The sequence below is a fragment of the Diadema setosum genome, chromosome 3 (assembly GCF_964275005.1).
Source record: "Diadema setosum chromosome 3, eeDiaSeto1, whole genome shotgun sequence".
Lineage (NCBI taxonomy): Eukaryota > Metazoa > Echinodermata > Echinoidea > Diadematoida > Diadematidae > Diadema > Diadema setosum.
In genome coordinates, this window is record NC_092687.1 from 32908782 (window position 1) to 32927404 (window position 18623).

Sequence of the window (18623 nt, forward strand, 5' to 3'; positions counted from 1 at the left end):
CGGCGGTACACGCGGTACTCGACTCGTTGCGTAATACATGCACTGTACTCGCATCGCGAGTGTGCGCGCACGCACGCGTGCGTAGCTACTAGTAACCCCACTCAGTGGTCATAGAAGCGATATGTGCGTGCGCGCGGGCTGGCGATCACACGTGCACTCGATTGGCGCCACAAAATACTAAGTAGACACGAATGGGGGGGGGGGGGGGGGGCTATCGGAGATCCGGTTAGTACATTTTCGGCGCATCATGATAGAATAAAACATAAGAAATTTGATCGGATTTCAACTCCTTATGTGCCATGGTGGAAATCCCCTGTGTGCCACGTTATTCTGAGACACGGAGGTAGTCATGCTTACAAAATTCTGTTAGGATGAGCATTATAGTAGGCAAGGTGAACGAGGTACCATTTTGTAGACTTGCCGCTTTTCAAACACGGAATTTCGAATTTACACCACCCATGTTTTTCCCATTTTGCAGAGACCGCGGTTCCTTCCATGTTTCTTTGAAAAAAAAATGCAATAAGATACCATCAGATCTTCCTACTATTAATTATCAAACATAATCATTTCGTGTGCGTAATTTTTTAGGTCAGCCCACAATGCAACAAGCAAAAACAGCACTCCAACTTTTTATCAGGCGACACTCGTGGCTAATATGAAAATTGGAATGCGTGTAAAACTCAACATTAACCTTTCCATTTCAATTCAATTAAATTCATTTATTTTCCATACTTCTCATGAGCATTGTAACAGAAATCAAACCAGTTCTTTAACTTTTTTTGTACAATGTGTGGAACACAAAATACATGGTGTTAACACAATAATTACATGTAGTGATAACTGGTCAAAATCGAAATCGAAATGGGGTTGATTAAAGAGAAGTATGACGGGACCTATATCTTGTTTGGCTGTAAGCCCCGAGTAATCAGTGTTTGCGAAAAAGAAACGGAGAACGGATCCTAGAAGTCAAGACCAGATTAGGCCTATGTCATGGTGCCAAATAAGAAAATGGAGGTAACATTTGTAGTCCCGACTTCCAGTTCTTTTGCTGGTTAGCAAAAATATACGAATATATATAGCTGAAATAATTAATACATTGTACAACTGCGATCTCTCCGGTTGACAGTAGCGTAAAAAATTTTAAATAACGCAATCCTGTCGCATTTCTATTTAATTTAATGGATGTATACAACGCGAAGGGATTTTCGGGAAAAGATAAAGAAGCATCTTTGATCCTGGGCGCAACGATATGTGTGAGATTATACAGCCAAAATGATTCATGAAATCATCGCATTCCCGCTGCATGGGCACCAACAACGTAACGTATAACCTAATCTCGCAAGTTAAGGTATAAACGTCGCACGTATATATAACTCTGAAATCATCGCGATCTCGCCGGATGACAGTAGCGTAAAATAGTACAATAACGCATGTTAAGCTACGTAATCGGTGTTCAGAAGAAGAAACAAACGCATTTAACTATTTGAATAGATCTGGGTTTGTTTATTATCACAATTTTAACAACGCAGTTTACAATGCAGATATTTCTTTCCTTCAGAATGGTCTACGAAGAACAGATTTGCGTAAAATGGATCACAACTTTCTGAATTCAATCATGTCGCATATTTTTCAAGAAGGGATGTAGAAAACGCGAATGGATTTTCAGAAGAAAATGAACAACGCATCTTCAATCCCTTCGGGTGCAACGATAATTGTATGAGATGACAGCCGAAATAATTTATGAAATTATCACATTCCCGCTGGGCACCAACAGCGTAAAAAAAAAGAAGAAATCCCACAAGTTACGATAAACGACACATAATGTTATGTTACTCTAATCATCGCGATCTCGCCGGTGGACAGTAGCGTAAAAATAGTTGAATAACGCATGTTAAGCTACCTAGTCGGTGTTCAGAAATAGAAATTAACGCATTTAACAATTTGAATAGATCTGGGTTTGTTCATAACCACAATTTTTAACAACGCATTTCACAATGAACATTTTCTTTCTTTCAGAATGGTCTATTAGGAACAGATCTGATGTGTAAAAAGAATCACAACCTTCTAGATTCATTCCTGTCGCTTATTTTTCAGGAACGGATGTACAAAACGCGAAGAGATTTTCGAAAGAAAATAACGCATTTTAATCCTTTCGGGCGCTACAATCATAAATTGTATAAGATTTACAGCCGATGTGATTCATGAAATTATCCCATTCCCGCTCGAAATCAGCGTAAAAATGCCTCGCATAAAGGTCCGGTAAACAACGCATGTATGTTACTTTATTTGCGCTGGTGTTTAGAAAAACTTAAACACATTTTATGCAATCTGATTTTGATAATAATAATATAAGCCTATGTTTCTCAAGAATGTAACGTGCTCTATTATATTCGAAGAGATTTTGGAAGAAAAATATCCATTTCAACCCCGACTTTTTTCGCCTTATTCACAAATAATTTACCTTTATTCTCTCGATAATAATTACCCATATTGTGTGATAACAATGCAAAGGATGTTCTAAACTTTCATCGATGGGTACATTATGACGTCGTGCTTATGTTTTTCTTTGTTTTTGATGCGTACGGTTATAACGAGGTACCGGCTGTAACGAGGTAATATCGCCGGTCCCACGGACCTCGTTACAGCGGGGTTTCATTGTATCAATATTTCAATGAAGAATGTTGGTTTAGGTAATGTGCTGTTTCTGCCATTTACAACAGAAATTTCTGATAGTGTGTGAATATTGGGTTGTTTTATACTGTCTTTTTTTTCTATACATTGTATAGTACTTTGCTGTTTCAGCCATTCACAACAGCAATGGGTTGACTTATCAGTGTCACCCATAGGGTGTGAATCCTTGATTGAGACCAATACAATGATTATGGTATATTGAATAGAAAGGTGATTTTGTTTTTGAAGCAAAGACTTTAAGGCCGTATGGAGTCAATGATAGCAATGTATTTAGATGAACATTATGTATCTTGACTTACAACTCATGATTTTATAGTCGCCTATATAGAATTTTCAAGTGTATTATATCCATTGTTTTATTTAACATGACATGATTAATTCATAGTATTTTTTTAAGGGTGAACAAGAGAATTTAGATATTAAATAATGGTATTAAGTCAAGGAACACACCAATGTATGAATTGAGGATGTCCAAATGTTTGAGGATGTCCAAATTGTGATCTTAAGACTTAGGGTATCCATTACATCCCTGAATAATGGAACTATTTAGACAGCCACTCTGCTATTTGAGATTTAGGTAAATATGAATGGGGCTTGGTTAAAAATACTGTACATTACAAGTTAATTTCCTATGCGGTATAATAAGGTTTGGCATGTTGATGAATTGTTCTAAGTATTTGAAATGCCTATGGTTAACCTACGGTATGGTATTTGTGTAATAACTCATGTATGAGTCATGCATGTGAAAGGTTAGATTTTGATCCAAAAGTTAATGTCATGTATCACGTAAATTACCATCAAGTGGATGGTGCAAGATGTCTTACAAGGAAACACAGTAACCCTGAAAGTAATTTTCTGATGTCAGTTTATTGACGATGTTATAATCAAAAGCGAGGTTAGAATACAATAGAACATAACAGAGCACGTTTGTTTTCATACAAAGAGCTATACAGTATAGTTTTATAAGCATGTGTAATTCTATTTTTCTTTGGGTGGGGGCCAATAATGTCATGTACAAATTACAGTGCTGTTGTAGAATGTTGAGTATTTCACTGCTGCTATGTTAATGAAGTCAAACAATGGCAAGAATAAAGTCTCTTAAGGGCAGGAACCTCACACTAGTATAATTATGTCAATGTGTGATTTATTTTGTGACAATGTAAGAACAGTAAATACCTAATATTTGAGCTAGAATATTTACCTTACGGTGTGATTTTGTGCTGCATTAAGTCATTGATTATAGGTTTAAGACATTGAAATGGGCACTTCTTGAAAAATTACTAAATCTGGAAAAATTAATAAATCATGCATCCAGAGGTTGGCAGCTCTGTTTCAGTCAAAATATGATTTCTTGCATAAATTGGAATATTTAAAAATAGATAGCGATTTTTTTTTTCTAATATGAAAGTTAAATTGCCCCCGTCAGTAAAGATCTAGTCTGAGGTTAAAATAGCGTTAACCACAGGTACTACCAAGAGGTTTGAGTTTTAGTCCATTGTATGATTTTTTTTTTTTATAGCAGAAATAAATACATGCATGAGAATCACTAAGTTAGCTTCTACATAATTATTATTGCAATAGCTATACTTAAACAGTAATGCAGATTTATAGTACCGACAATAAGCCACTTAAAAAAAAAAAATCAAAAGTACTGCAGTACTCCAACTTATAAACTGCAGAAGAATCATCAATAAAACTACCTCTCAAGTACTGCAATACTACTACAATGTACTGTGCTGCCTCAAAAAAGTACTACAAAATTTAAATGAGAATGGCATGAGTACTGCAAGTATTTCGATGTAAGGTACTGCGATTTACTGCCGTATATATACTACCATAGAAGTACTGTACTACAGTACTTATACCTCAAAAGTACTGCAAAATAACGAGAATGGCGAGAGTACTGCAAGTACCTCGAAGGTACTGCGATTACTGCCGTACTACCATAGAAGTACTGCCGTACTACCATAGAAGTACTGCAGTACTACCTCAAAAGTACTGCAAAATTACAATGAGAATAGCGTGAGTACTGCAAGTACCTCGAAGGTACTGCAATTACTGCCGTACTACCATAGAAGTACTGCAGTACTACCTCAAAAGTACTGCAAAATTACAATGAGAATAGCGTGAGTACTGCAAGTACCTCGAAGGTACTGCAATTACTGCCGTACTACCATAAAAGTACTGCAGTACTACCTCAAAAGTACTGCAAATATACTATGATTACTGCAAGTACTTCAAAAGTACTACGAGTACTGCAGTAGTACTGCAATAATACTGCAGTATTTCCTGCAGTACTTGAAGTACTTTTTCACATGGGAAAAGGGGAGTCATGAAAATAACTGTGCCCTATTTTTTAGTTACTGTGACCGGGGCCCGGGCACAGTTAGTAAATAGGTTTTAGAGACAGTCGCGACCCCGTACACGTAGATTGCTCATATGTACGCACCAATGATACGACCGCCGCGCATTCAATCAGTGTGCTGTAAAAGAGACTAGCGGACTGGTTTGGAGACAATCGCAACCCCGTAGTACACGTAACGTACGTAGTGGTACACATCACTGTACGCACCAATGATACGACCGCCGCGCTGTCGATCAGCATTGATTACGAGTGCTGTAAAAGAGACTAGAATCTATATTTTCGGTATCTATATTTCGGAATCTATATTTTCGGTATATAAAACAAATAATGACTGCTTGATATTCGGGGTACAGTTAAAATTATGTAGGCCCTCGGTGATGTGAAAACCGTAACCATGCCCTCAGCTTCGCTTCGGGCATAGTTACGGTTTTCACATCACCTTGGGCCCATAATTTTAACTGTGCCCCTCATAGCAGTCATTATTTGTATACCGTTGAATTTCAATAGTACATTGTAACTACCATCAAAATTAGGCATCACAGCCAATCAGCATCAAGGATGATAAAATTTACCACTAATTTGAAGACTTACCGCTAGAAAGGAGCAGTAAGTCCAGCGGTAAGGGTTTTATGCAACAGGGCCCAGATGGTTTAATAGAAGAGTGTCTATATAGTAAGTACAGTACTGTACAAACAGAAGTATAAATTTTGATGTGATGAATGAATTGAAAGCCTTGAATGCACTCTGTGGTTTTTGTTTTTTTTTATTCTCCAATTTGTTCCAAGAAACATTATTGTTAAATATAATTATCATTATTATTACACTGTATCATTATTATTATTATTATTATTATTATTATATTATTATTATTATTATTATTATTATTATTATTATTATTATTATTATTATTATTATTATTGTTATTACTATTTGGAGGAAGGTGTTTGTGTTTTGTTTTGTTTTGTTTTGTTTTGTTTTGTTGTTGTGGGGGGGGGGGGGGGTTGCCAGTCATTGAGATAGATTATAAACACAAATAATCGTTTGAAATGTATATTGAGCAAGTTTATTAAAATTACCAATTTTATCAGTTAGGGTTTCGGTTTCTAATATAATATGACCGTGGATGTATAAAGTCCTTTCAAATGGAGAGTTGACTGTCCTTTTTGCCTTCATCCTGTACTTTGTAGCAGCAGTAGTTATCTCTCTCTCTCTCTCTCTCTCTCTCTCTCACTTTGTTTGAGATGCTTGTAACATTGTCATTTGTGGTTAATGTGTGCATTCCCAATTACCCAAGAGTAGACATTTTCACTCCTATTCATTTTACTGCTCTCAACAGACCACACTGAAAGGCCACTTTTGCACATTTTGAGTGTCACCGACCATAAAGGCTCTTAGTGAGCACTTCATGCCCCTGGAATACACCTGCTGCCTATCTACAGCAAAAGGTTTACGACAGTAAAACTCAGACGTTAGATGTAAACATGTTCTTTCTTGAAAAGGTTCAAATGTACATTCTTAATATAAGCCAAAGTATAGATTCCCCTACAAAGAAAAAAAGAAGAAAAAGAATTAAAAGAAAAGATCACAAAGTCTATTAGTACTGTGTTTTTTTTGGCATGAGATTCTCTTTTCTGATGAAATAATGTGTTTACACAAGTATACGTACAGTACGTACACTTGTAGATAGCTTCTATACTGTAGCTTCTTCCATTACAGAGAGCACTGGCCTGTGTTAAAAGGTATTGAGGCCTGTGTCTTCTGATATAAGGTGCATTCAATGTTCCAACATACAAATGTATCACAGAGATACACTGTATGCTCTGATGTGGAGGCATGTTCAAACATATTTGTAATACAAATTTGTATACTAGCTACAGAGGTGTGGTCTGGTGTGTACACATACAGTGTGTTTGGTCATACAATTGTATGAAGAGGTTTGTTCTGACATTATTTCACTGTGAGAGGGCTCAACATTTGTGTTGGGCCGCCAAGTTCCCAAAAAGGTTATATCTTTTAGTGGCCCTGGGGCCACTAAGATTCAAAGAGGATTCTTTATGTTTCCATGTACATGTACACGTGTACCGCATGCCAAGCTACTTTTCTTTTTCCGGCCCCCAAAATTTCAGATTTTAAGATTTTAGTGGTCTGAAGTACGTTTGTATGTCTCATCGTACATGGAGAGACCTGTGCAATGAGATATTTAGGGCGAATGGGACACCAGAGGGAAAATTAGTATCGAGCCCTAATTCAGTGTATGATATGTGTGCTCTGTTGCCATGATGTTATACACTCTTGCTATTTCTCCTGCATACCTAATGATCTTTCCTCAAATATGATTTTGAATTGTTTTCTTTTCATTAACCCCCTTCCCCCATCTCATTCCCCTTCTCCTTTTCCCATCCCCTTGCAGCTCCAAGCAGAGAGACCTTTACGATGAGACTTTCAGGCCGCTGGTGGAATCCGTTCTCCAGGGCTTCAATGGCACCATCTTTGCCAATGGGCAGACAGGGACCGGGAAAACCTTTACCATGGAAGGTGAGTTAAAGCATGCTAAATGCTTAACCCACTATAATGGACGAATCCCAAGTACAAATGTATACTCGACCAGGGGGGCATTTCATGAAGCATTTTGTCTGACCTTGTCTGACAAATTTGCTGTCAGCCAATCAGATGCAAGGATATCTGTAGCTTGTAACAGCTTGTCAGAAAAATATCTGACCAAACTGCTTCATGATATGCCCCCCTAGTGTTTATGGTAAATGTTTTTTTTTTTTTTTTTTTTTTTTTTTTTTAGTAAATTCAGTTTTTCCTCAATGGTATAATTTGCCTGGGCAAGAATGTACTGTACTCTGTCTAAAGTAGCCAGCTACTAAACATACACTTGATATCTCAGAGACTATGCTTTTTTTGCTTGATAGAAAAGCTGTTTTGCTTTTAGTCTACATGTAATGTTTTGACAGAGATAACTCTCTGTAGCATTGACAAAAATTAGTCATGGCAGCCCACCCAAACCCACCAAAAAAAAAAAAAAAGTATTGTAGTTGTTCAATCCATTCTGTTTTAGTAATCAATAACAGTGGCCTTTCAGTGTTCTTTTGTCTCTGAAAGATTTTTGTGTGTGTATGTGTAGAAAATTGATATAAAAGTATTTTTATCTTATTTTTGATTTTCAAAGAGCAATTAGGTGAAGAATTATTTTTTGCAAAAAGGGCATTGATGTCAGAATACTAGACTAATGTTCATACCATAGATTGATATACATTGTGTTGGACTGCAAACTTTGATACCCAGTTTATGTGAAATACCATGAAATGAAGAGTTGCGTACATACACATTTTCTTCATTACAAAATTTATTTTCTTTGGAAGATTTCTTATTGAACTCTACATGTAATAAAAGTTTACTTTGTAGCTGTAGTTAACAAGAAAGCAAAACCGAACTCTTCCTAATAACACCCTACTTTCCTTTTCTATGCAGGGTTGCGTTCAAACCCAGAGCTGCGTGGGGTCATACCAAATTCCTTCGAACACATCTTCACCCATATGTCACGCACACAGAACCAACAGTACCTAGTGCGTGCCTCGTACCTAGAAATCTATCAGGTAAGAAAATCATTTGCTCCAGTTCTGTTGTTTTCCCTTTCTATTCTTCATTATTTTGATTTGCCTCATCTGTTTTCTTTTTTTCCTTCTTTCCCATCTTCTGTATAGTCATCTTTCCTCTTTATTTCATAAGTTCTTTTTTTTTCCTTTTCCATCTTCTTCCTGTTGTTTCTTTGTTCTTCTTGTGTTTTTTCTGTCTATATCCTATTTCAGTTTCAGTATGCTTTTCAGCAAAGAAAATAGTTTTTGTCTCCCCAGTCTCTATAGATTTTAAAAAAAGTACGAAAATTACCAGTCTGTCACCCAATCCTTATCTCCAGATGAGTATAACCAAACAGAGTTTAATTCATATATCTTCTCATAACCTCTCTACTTGGAGTGATCTGATCCACACATATGTAATTACTGAGAGAAAAAACAACATAAAATGCAATTGAATGTGCCAGCAGCAAAGCTGTGTTCACACTTGTGTGCACGTCACATCTTGTCAAAATGAATGCAAGCAGTTAAAATAATCACACAATCTTTGCTGCTCCCACAGGAAGAGATCCGAGACCTGTTAGCCAAGGACCAGACCAAGAGATTGGACCTCACAGAAAGACCAGACACAGGAGTTTATGTCAAGGTTTGTTTAAAGCCCTTTGTGTACCAAGGCTCTATTTAAAAGCTTTTCACTTACCATGCTGTTATTTTCTTTCTTTGATAGCATTTTAATAGCCATCCATCAAAAGTTGACTTAGTTGTTAATATTAATGAGCCCACTCAAGTGTAACAATGTGCCTCAGTCCGACAGGATGGTCATGTTGTACCAATAGGAATTATTAGGGGTGCTGGTTTATAACTGTATTCATCGACAATTTCTATGAAAGTGAAAACTTTTTGCAGTGTGGAAATTTTCATGCATTTTGTGCATCAAGAAACTACATGTACGTAGCACTACAATAAAAGCACACAAATATTTTTTGTTTCTTATATGCAACATTCTATTCATGTTCTGACTTGGGGAAATAAAAAAACAACAACAAACAAACACAAAATCGATATAAACCCATACAGAGGGCAAAACATTACTCACAGAAAAATTTCCACTTTTACAGTAGTTCATGGTTACGTATATGGATCCATGAGAAGTGAAGAGGAGGCCTCATGAGCACCGGCCTCATAAGCACTAGGGAGCCTCTTGAGTACCCCAGAGGTGCTCATGAGGGGGAGAGTGCTTTGTGAGACAGACCCCCCCCCCCCCATGAGCAGATTTCCCGGACTGATGTTTATCTATTTTGCATATGAATTGAATGATGATGATTTTGGATGTTATGGATGTTATCATGTTGGATTGGATCATACTAGTAGTAGTATTACAGTACTCTCCGCATAATCGGGTACACGTAGGCTCGGGCAGAGCGTTTCTTACCCGATTCAGTTTTAGATCTACCGTTGGTTTGTTCGTTTGTTCATTCGTTTGTCTTGTGCAAAATAACTCAAAAAGTACTGTATTTAACGGATTGGGATGAAACTTGCAGGGAAGGTTGAGAATGACACAAGTAACAAACGATTAACTTTGGTAATGATCCGAGAATTTTGGGGGAATTTATGAAGGATTTTTGATATTTTGGCAGGTAGGGTCAATGAACTTGGGAGTTCAGGCTACGCGTATTTGAGGTTTGCCTGCGCGCACCAAAGTGCTCTAGTTTCTGCTGGGGCGAGGTGCGCCGTGCAGCTGAGGGTTTATGACGTAACAAAGGCTTCTATATTGGGAAATCGCGCGACTTTCAGCACCGATGCTGTGTGTACGTATGATATCTCTATGGAAGAACAAGATCAGTGGTGGAAATAGGCTGCATGCTTGGCGGAGGTCTGCACTCTCAGAATGCTTTTCTAATCTAAACCATTTTTCAGTATCGCCAATAAACAGGCCAACCTACACATCGTAGCCGTGCGGTGAGCTCTGTTTTAGATGCATAAATTTGGGATAGCTCAGGGGATGAAGATGCATAAACTGGTTTTTGCTGCAAATGCATTCAGGTCACGTTCCTTTTAATCCAGTGGTACTTTTCGTTGAAGATTCCTTCACTTTCAATCATGTGACCATCATCCCTAGCTGCACAAAACCATAACTCCAGTGACTACAAGTCAGTATAAAGATTTAGAAGTTTTAGACTTTTTTTAGCTTTGTTCTGACCAAAGCAAAGGAAAAGCAGTCAAAACGAAAGAAGGACAGACAAAAATTGCAGTAATTGCATGGAAACACTGTTCAGAACAGAGACACACACAAGACAACCGGAAGCACTCCAAAATACTATAGTAAGTCTACTACTCATCGACAACCTATTTTTAGATCGACCATCCTAGCGCAATGGTACGCGTGAGATGAGGCGCAATACACTGGAACATTCGAACATGAATAGAAATCAAAAGAAATAAGGGGAATACAGGTAAATAACCTGAGGAAACAGGAGGAAAAAGAATTAAAGAAAATCCTCAGTAATACACATTTGTTTAATACTAACTACATATTTGTCCATTCACTCAATTTATATTTTTCAATAGGAAAACGGGCAGTGGATTAAAATGATGAGCTCGCACCGGTGTACAGTAAAAAAAAGTTTACATTCCTTTGTCGCCTACATGTAGAACTCCGCGCTTATGGTACGAATAAACAATCTGAGCCCGGGTTATGAATTTGCGGTTTTTGTCTCGAGTGGAATGAAGTTAAAAGGTGAAACTGAGGGATGTTTCTAAGATCTAAGATATTTAATCAAAAAGTGATTGATGAATAGTTGGTCTAATACATTGTATACTGATTACTGCTATACTGTATTACTGTCACTTGGTCGTCAATCACTTATTGTCATCAGTCCCCTGGCGTATGTGCACGCCCTGCTGAAGTTTAGTGAGCAACTTTGAATCACTGACATCATCGCGTATGGTGGCTTTCAACGACAAAAATCCATCTAGTACAATTGCAGCTGTTTTGTTATTGGCATCAAGAACATCAACCAGCTAACATAAATCAGTTACATCAACCTGTAGGTGAAACCTAAACCACAGTCGGCAGTGTTTATAAATGTTTCAGCTTCATCTATTTGTCTGTCAATATTCCGACTATGTTTAGGCTATTTGTCTGTCTGTCTGTCTGTTTATTTGTGTACAAGATAACTTGTGAGCGGATCAACTTTTCACTAAATGAAATTAAAACCTCAAAAGTATTTAGCATTATCTACCAAATTTCTCTCTCTCTCTCTCTCTCTCTCTCTCTCTCTCCAGGGATGGCATCAAATGGGATGAGATGAATATCCTGGCCACCTTCCACCCGGCTGACAAGGACTACGGCCACATGAAGGTGGATGAACCGGACACGCCCTACACCAACTACGTGGAGCCCGAGGAGGGTCTGGAGGACGTTGACCCGCAGAGCGACGAGGACGAGGCTACGCTGAATGCTACCGAAATCAACAAGAAGTAAGTGTAGCCCAACCATTGATCTCTTATCGTGACATATCTGGATAGCTCGTCGGATAGACCCATTCATGCTGTACGGTACAAACGGTTTAATAAAGCTGTTGCGCTGCCCAACTGTCATCATACACGTTCTTGTGCAGACATGCACACAGTTTTCCAGCAGAGATTGTCACAAAGAAAATGTGATGTCCTGAGCTCCTTACACAAGGCAGAAGTGTATGGCGGTATGCATGGTAACATGGCGTCATGGTGTAGGTCTTCAAAGTGATTGGCCAGTGACATATCCAGAAATTTCCTTTAAGAGATCAGTGACCGAACCCTCTATGTGCTTATCTTTCATTGGTTCCTCTGACCAATGTCAAATATCGAGTATAGAAAGAGTTTGGTGAACAGCAGCATTAGGCCTCATGCCATTACCCAGCCTCGAGAGTCTATTCTTGGGGTGAGCATGAATGTATTGCTATCGAGGGGAAGAGGGGGGGGGGGGGGAGGGGGTAGACAGACTTTGGTATACTGACTGGCATTATCTTACTGACAACGCAATCATTACTGTACTATATATGAATAAATGCAAGACCGGAAAAAGAATTCAGAGAGCACAGACCTCTGCCAAGCAGCTCATTTCCATCCATACATGCATGCTGAAAAAAATCGCCCAATTTCCCAAATGATAAAGCAAAAAAGCCTTACCTGATCAGCTTCCTGCTGTGCGTGGCAACTCAAGCAGAGCCTGCGCTTCAGTTTGCGTATGTGAACTCCTTAGTTCATAGACCCTTTTTGCACAAAGGTACGATATCCTGTAATAGCTGACAAAAATTTGTGGATCACCGTCAAACTTTAATCAGCTGTTCCTTGTGTCATTATCAGCTTGTAGCATAAGTTTCATCCAAATTCGTTCACAATTTTTTTTAGTTATTTTGTGCACAGACAAACAAACCAGCACCAACAAAAACATCGCAGATTATCCTCTTTGATGGAGGTAACAAATGAATGAATTAGCTATTAAAAGGAGGAATGATTTGAAATTCACCCTCGTATTGTGTCCTCAAATTTGCAATGTCTCGAGCAGTGTATTTTCATATGATGTTGACTCCATTAAATATCGTCGGCCTCATGCCAAAAGGGCACTAATAATGTACAAAGTCTATGGTGATAAGGCCATTTTGGCATAAGGCCGACGATATGCATTTTTTTATTTCAGTATTTCTTCTTGCTGCCACAAGAGGTAAATTTGTGTGTGTTGTATGTTTTTTCCCTGTCCATGGTAGACTTTCCAGTGGTCCCCCGAAACGATGGTGGGAAGACGAAGGTGACAAGGAAGAATCCAGTGAGGACGAGGAAGAGGAGTTGACAGAAGAAGCCAAAGGCAAGCATCATGAATGCCTTGTGTGTCAAATACTATACTTGAAAGGACAAGTTCACCTTCATAGACACGTGGGTTGAGTGAATGCAGCAATATTAGCAGAACACATCAATGAGTATTTGAGGAAAATTGGACAATCTGTTCAAACTTTCTGCTCGGTCAGCGGTATAAAGACAGTATAAAATAAAATCAACTTATTTTCACTTTTCTCGCGTAACAAAAGAACACTCAACTTCTCTCTTTCAGAAGGCAAGGGGAATAATATCATCCTTAACTTACGTTAGTAACAAGTCCAAGAAATAATTTGCACTTTAGGTTCAAATTATATCATTGTACGCATGTGACATCACAAACTGTAGTAGTCTTCTCATTCAGCAGTGATTGCGCAGATACTTTAACAATTCATAACTTTTGAACGGATTGTCGGATTTTCCTCAAACTTTCACTGATGTGTTCTACTAATATTGTTGCATTCACTCAATCCACCTGTGTATGAAGGTGGACTTGTCCTTTAACTTGGCAACTTGACCTAGTTGTAGGTGAAGTTCATGGCAAGTCCATTCAGGTGTAGCAACATGCCTTAGTCCAAGAGGATGGTTATTGCAACAAAATAGATGTATAAAAGGAGGATTAGTTCGTCCGTGTTCATTGCTGATCACTTTCCAGACAATTGTGCCAGTTAGTGAAGGAAGCACATCTAGCATGCAGGGCAGTTGGCAAACACAGCATAATATTTTTTCCCCCCTCGGAGGGGGGGGGGGGGTTGCTACTTCCTTCAAAATTCAGAGGGAACTTTTGTATTCAAGGGGCCACAGACCACAGCATATAGATGTATACACACTGGAAAGCATAGGAGGGAATGTGAAGTAACAGTAAATTTCTGAATGGGATGGGGACATTGCTGGTCATGGCGCTTTATTGTCTAAATTGTATACAGTGTTGGTAATGTAGGAACATTTTTGTTTATCTACAAGATGTGAGATAGTAAGCAATGAACTTTTTGGGGTTTTCTTTGCATTTAGAAAGAAGCGCAAAGTTTTGAGGACTTTTGTGACCCGCGACAACGGTTTCAGGCAAAAGTCGCAATAGCAAATTTCCTCCTAGGTGGGGTACAAAGATCTTTACCATTATTTTTGTTGATTTGTTTTTTTTTTGCAGAAATCGAATCTTTGATATGTTTTCTACATCTACACGAAATTTCGTAGCATAAGACCACGTTTTTCCTATCGAAAATGGAATTTTAAGCACCCTATGTTGGATCGCACTCGTCAGTTTCGAGCTTCTTTCGAACGCCGCGCCAATATCCCCAGCGTTGCTACGGCGCAAGGTCTCGCATGCGATTGGCTGGTGCGTCATGCACATTTACATAATTCGGCTTTCGGAGACACCAGTTGCAGCGTTTGGGGAATGCTTTGTCCACGCGTGTATGTGATTACATGCTCCATTGTTCTTGCTATAGTGGTTTCTACGCTGTAGTACGTGCTCTTCATTTGGCTTTCTATCCAAACTATTCTACCGCAATGTCCGACAATGGAAGTGAAACAAATATCATGTACGTAGCACAACATAATTGTGTGAAAAGAAAAGAAAAAACAATAGTCTACTTGTACATGTAGTAAAAAATATGACAGCAGACTGACTCAAGGGAAGGTAGATGAGAGGAAAGGAGAGGTCACATCAAACCAGTTATATTCAAATACTACACTTCAAGATCGCACGAAACTAACGAGTCGTGTTTGTTTGTTTGTTTTAATATAATTAACACCACCAAACAAGGCAACATATGCACGGCTTGTAAAAGCAAAACAAACAGGAAGTGTGACCTTTGCCAGCACTGTCATTTATCTGCCTTCAAAAGGGTCGGCAATGATAAAGTCAAATCAACAACAATGAAAACGCGATTTGTAAATGTGTGGATTCGCCGCCCGCTCCTGTTACATGCACATGGTCATGGCGTGTGGATGTCATTGCGTAATGCGTGCACCATACACATGTACACCATACGTGCAATTGTCGTATCCGCCATCTTGAAAGACGTAATGTAAAAACAAACCCGAGTGAACCGCATTGTTTTTCGGCTCCATACTCTGAGCTGCTAGGAAGGGTGCCCGGGAAATTTGACTCTCTCAGTGAGCCAATCAGAAGGCGATGTGGTTGCTAGAGGCGGAGCTTAACATCGATTGGCACCATCGTACGGATGGGTGATTCTCACCTCGCATCGCCGCTCGGACATTGTCTTTGAGAAAGAGGTGAATCTTCAAAGCCCGTTTTCTCGCAATTTTGTCAGGCTAACAACTTAGAAAGTGCATTTTATTTCGCTTTCCATGCCCACTTATGGTGCCGAAGAATGCAAGTGTTTAATATCAATGCAAAGCTTAGGAAATGGGCAATGTGATTCAGTGAAAAAATGAATTTTCAAAATGCCCGACTTTTGCCTGAAACCGTTGTCGCCGGTCACTTTTTTTTTTTGTGTGTGTGTGTGTGTGTGTGTTTGTCAGCCAAGTACCCAGTCATGTACATAACAGATATTCTATAAATTTGTTAAAGTTTTGTAGCACTCATATCTGATTAATTTTTAATTGAATGTCTATTCCTTACCTACCCCACATCTCATGATAAAAAGGGCAAAATATGATTTCATTCAAGAAAAGAGATGCAAAAATAAAAGTTCCTTACAAAAGGAAAATTGCCCAACAATTCATCTGAGCAATTCTTGCTTGACAATGTGAAAAGGAAGTAAAATTGTGTTTGCTTATCCTTCATGTTTGTCATTTTGTCTCTGACAAAGATTCTGCTAGGGGAAGAAGCTCAGGCCCCTTTGACTCCATTTTGAAATGAAATTAATGCGCATAAAATTAAGTAAAATTTTCTTATTTCCTCTTGCTTCTCAGGTAGATTTCCTTTTGGCTTTTCAATCGTGTGTTGTGAAATTCTCCTTGTAAAAGTCACCAGGCTGAATTTTCAGAGTTTGTTCGCAAAAACCGATTAGTCCATTTTTGAAGATTTTGAAGTACGGTCTCTGTCATAAAGTACAAAATAATACCTTTTAACCCTAACTAGGCCGGGCTATTTAGGTAGTTGATAGAGCCGGGGGGGGCCTCCCAGGCCCCCGCTCCAGATCTCGGCCGTCGACCGCGCGATCGCGACGAAAATTGGCACACACATTGCCTATGATGTAATCTAATATGCCATGAAGTTAATTTTTCAAAAAATCATCATTTATGCTAAATTATGCTAATTTATGCATGATAATGCATAAAATCAGACTATTTGGTATAAATCACAAAATAAAGCTCAAAACAGGCACATTTTTTTTGTGTAAATATTCTTTTTAGTGTCCTTAGCAAATGTAATAAAAAAAAAATTGTGATATCAGAAAAAATTCTTAAGTATTTTATTGTTTTTTTGAATTTCTTATGTATTTCTTTGTTTTTTCGATGAAATTTGTCCGCGACATTGCTCCGAACAAGAAAATATGTTATTCATTGATTTTAATCAATAAAACACCAAAATAATCATGCTTTTATGAAATTTGCCAGTAAGCACAGTTTGCATTGAAATTGTACACGAATTAACGTTTTTGAGCAATTTTTGGTCTGACATGCATGTGCATATTTATGCGTTACTTCGGAACCGCACGCCCGGGCGTCGCAAATTTGGTGTCAAAAGATGCGGGAGACTCGAAAGAAAAAAAGTCATGAAACGTCACGGCGATAGCTTTTTGCGATTGCGATACATCGCGCGGAACGTCGAGGGGAGAGCCTCGGAGGCCCCCTCCCCCCCCCCCCCCCCCCCGGCCTAGTTAGGGTTAAATGATATATTGGTCACTACATATAAAGGTACTTGTACATTTTTAAAGTTATGGTCAAAAGGAGCAGAAATTTTATTATGGTTCTCTCTATTTGTCTTGACCTTTAATTGCAAATTTCTCCATTTGACAAACATGGACGTATCAGTTTTTGCGAACAAACTCTTCATTTGAAAATAATCTTGGGATGATCAGCCAGTGTGTGGTTCACCTCTTTGCAGAAAAGCAGCGGCAATTCCAGCTGAAAAGGAAACAGCACTACAACGAGGCGTTCAACATCAAGCTGGCCAAGCAGCTGATCCAGCAGGAGCTCGAAGAAGACGAGGAAGACGATGAGGAGGGGGAGGCAGCGAGTTCAAAAGTTGAGGTCACAGAAGGAACCAGAGGCGAGGGGCATTCAGAGAAGCCGGGATGCTCGGCGCATTCTGTTGATGGCCTGAGCAAAAGAATGGAGGATACGTCGGTCGGTGGCACCGGCCTGTCTGCTGAGACGGGCGACTGAGCGCTGGGGCAGTGCAGTTCATCTCAATGATAAAGAGAAAGATAAAAACATTGTAACCTTTGACCTCGCTGCCAACAGGTCCTCTTGTAGACAAATGCCTGCAAAGCTTCTTGTGCCATTTTTAGGTGATCCGAGTATCCTCTCGGATCACCTTCTGTATCTGTACGGATTCTTTGTTGGGTCTTCTTCTTCTTCTTCTTCTTCTTTCTTTATTTCTGGACAAAATTTGTGTATCGATTAGCTCAGAAAGTGTTCTTCCTATCAATGTCAAAATTATACCATATATGTATCATGTCCCAAAGACGACGGGTCAAATAAAATCATAGTGATCAGTCGACCGTGACGTCACTATGACGTCATTATATGAAAACACATTTTCATTCATATCTCATTAATGGAATGGAGTTTTTCAATGAAATTTACGTCACATATATTTCAAGTTATGCGGATTCTACTCATATTCTCAAAATTCATATTTTCTCTTAAAACGTGCGCGTACGCGCGCGTAGAAATATTTGTATGCTCAAATCGAGCTCAAAATTTTTTTGCACACGTTTCAGACCATTTGGAGCATTTTTTGAAAAATTGAAAAAATTGGACGGACGCGTACGCGCGCGCATATATACGCACGCACAGCTCATATGCAATAGAAATTTCCCGTTTTTTCACACTTATCGGATGCCTGAAATGTCAAGGAATATTTCTACCAAGTTTCAAGTCAATCCGACTCAATATGACGTCATACAGACCCGTCAAAGTTGAAATTCCGCGCGCGCGTCAATGGCGATATACAGTCCAACAATGCCAAAAAACCGCCAATTTTAAATCCGATT

The 18623-nt window shown here is 38.8% G+C and overlaps 1 protein-coding gene across 1 annotated transcript; it reads left to right on the forward strand.

The window, feature by feature from the left end:
- The first annotated feature begins 4582 nt into the window (after window positions 1-4582).
- LOC140246793 (protein phosphatase inhibitor 2-like) lies at window positions 4583-17870 on the forward strand. The gene is made up of 7 exons (XM_072326126.1): window positions 4583-4611; window positions 7467-7591; window positions 8534-8658; window positions 9222-9283; window positions 11923-12117; window positions 13386-13483; window positions 17510-17870. Exons 1-7 carry the CDS (start codon window positions 4583-4585, stop codon window positions 17788-17790), a joined length of 915 nt encoding a protein of 304 aa, XP_072182227.1. The 3' UTR covers window positions 17791-17870.
- The last annotated feature ends 753 nt before the right edge of the window (window positions 17871-18623 follow it).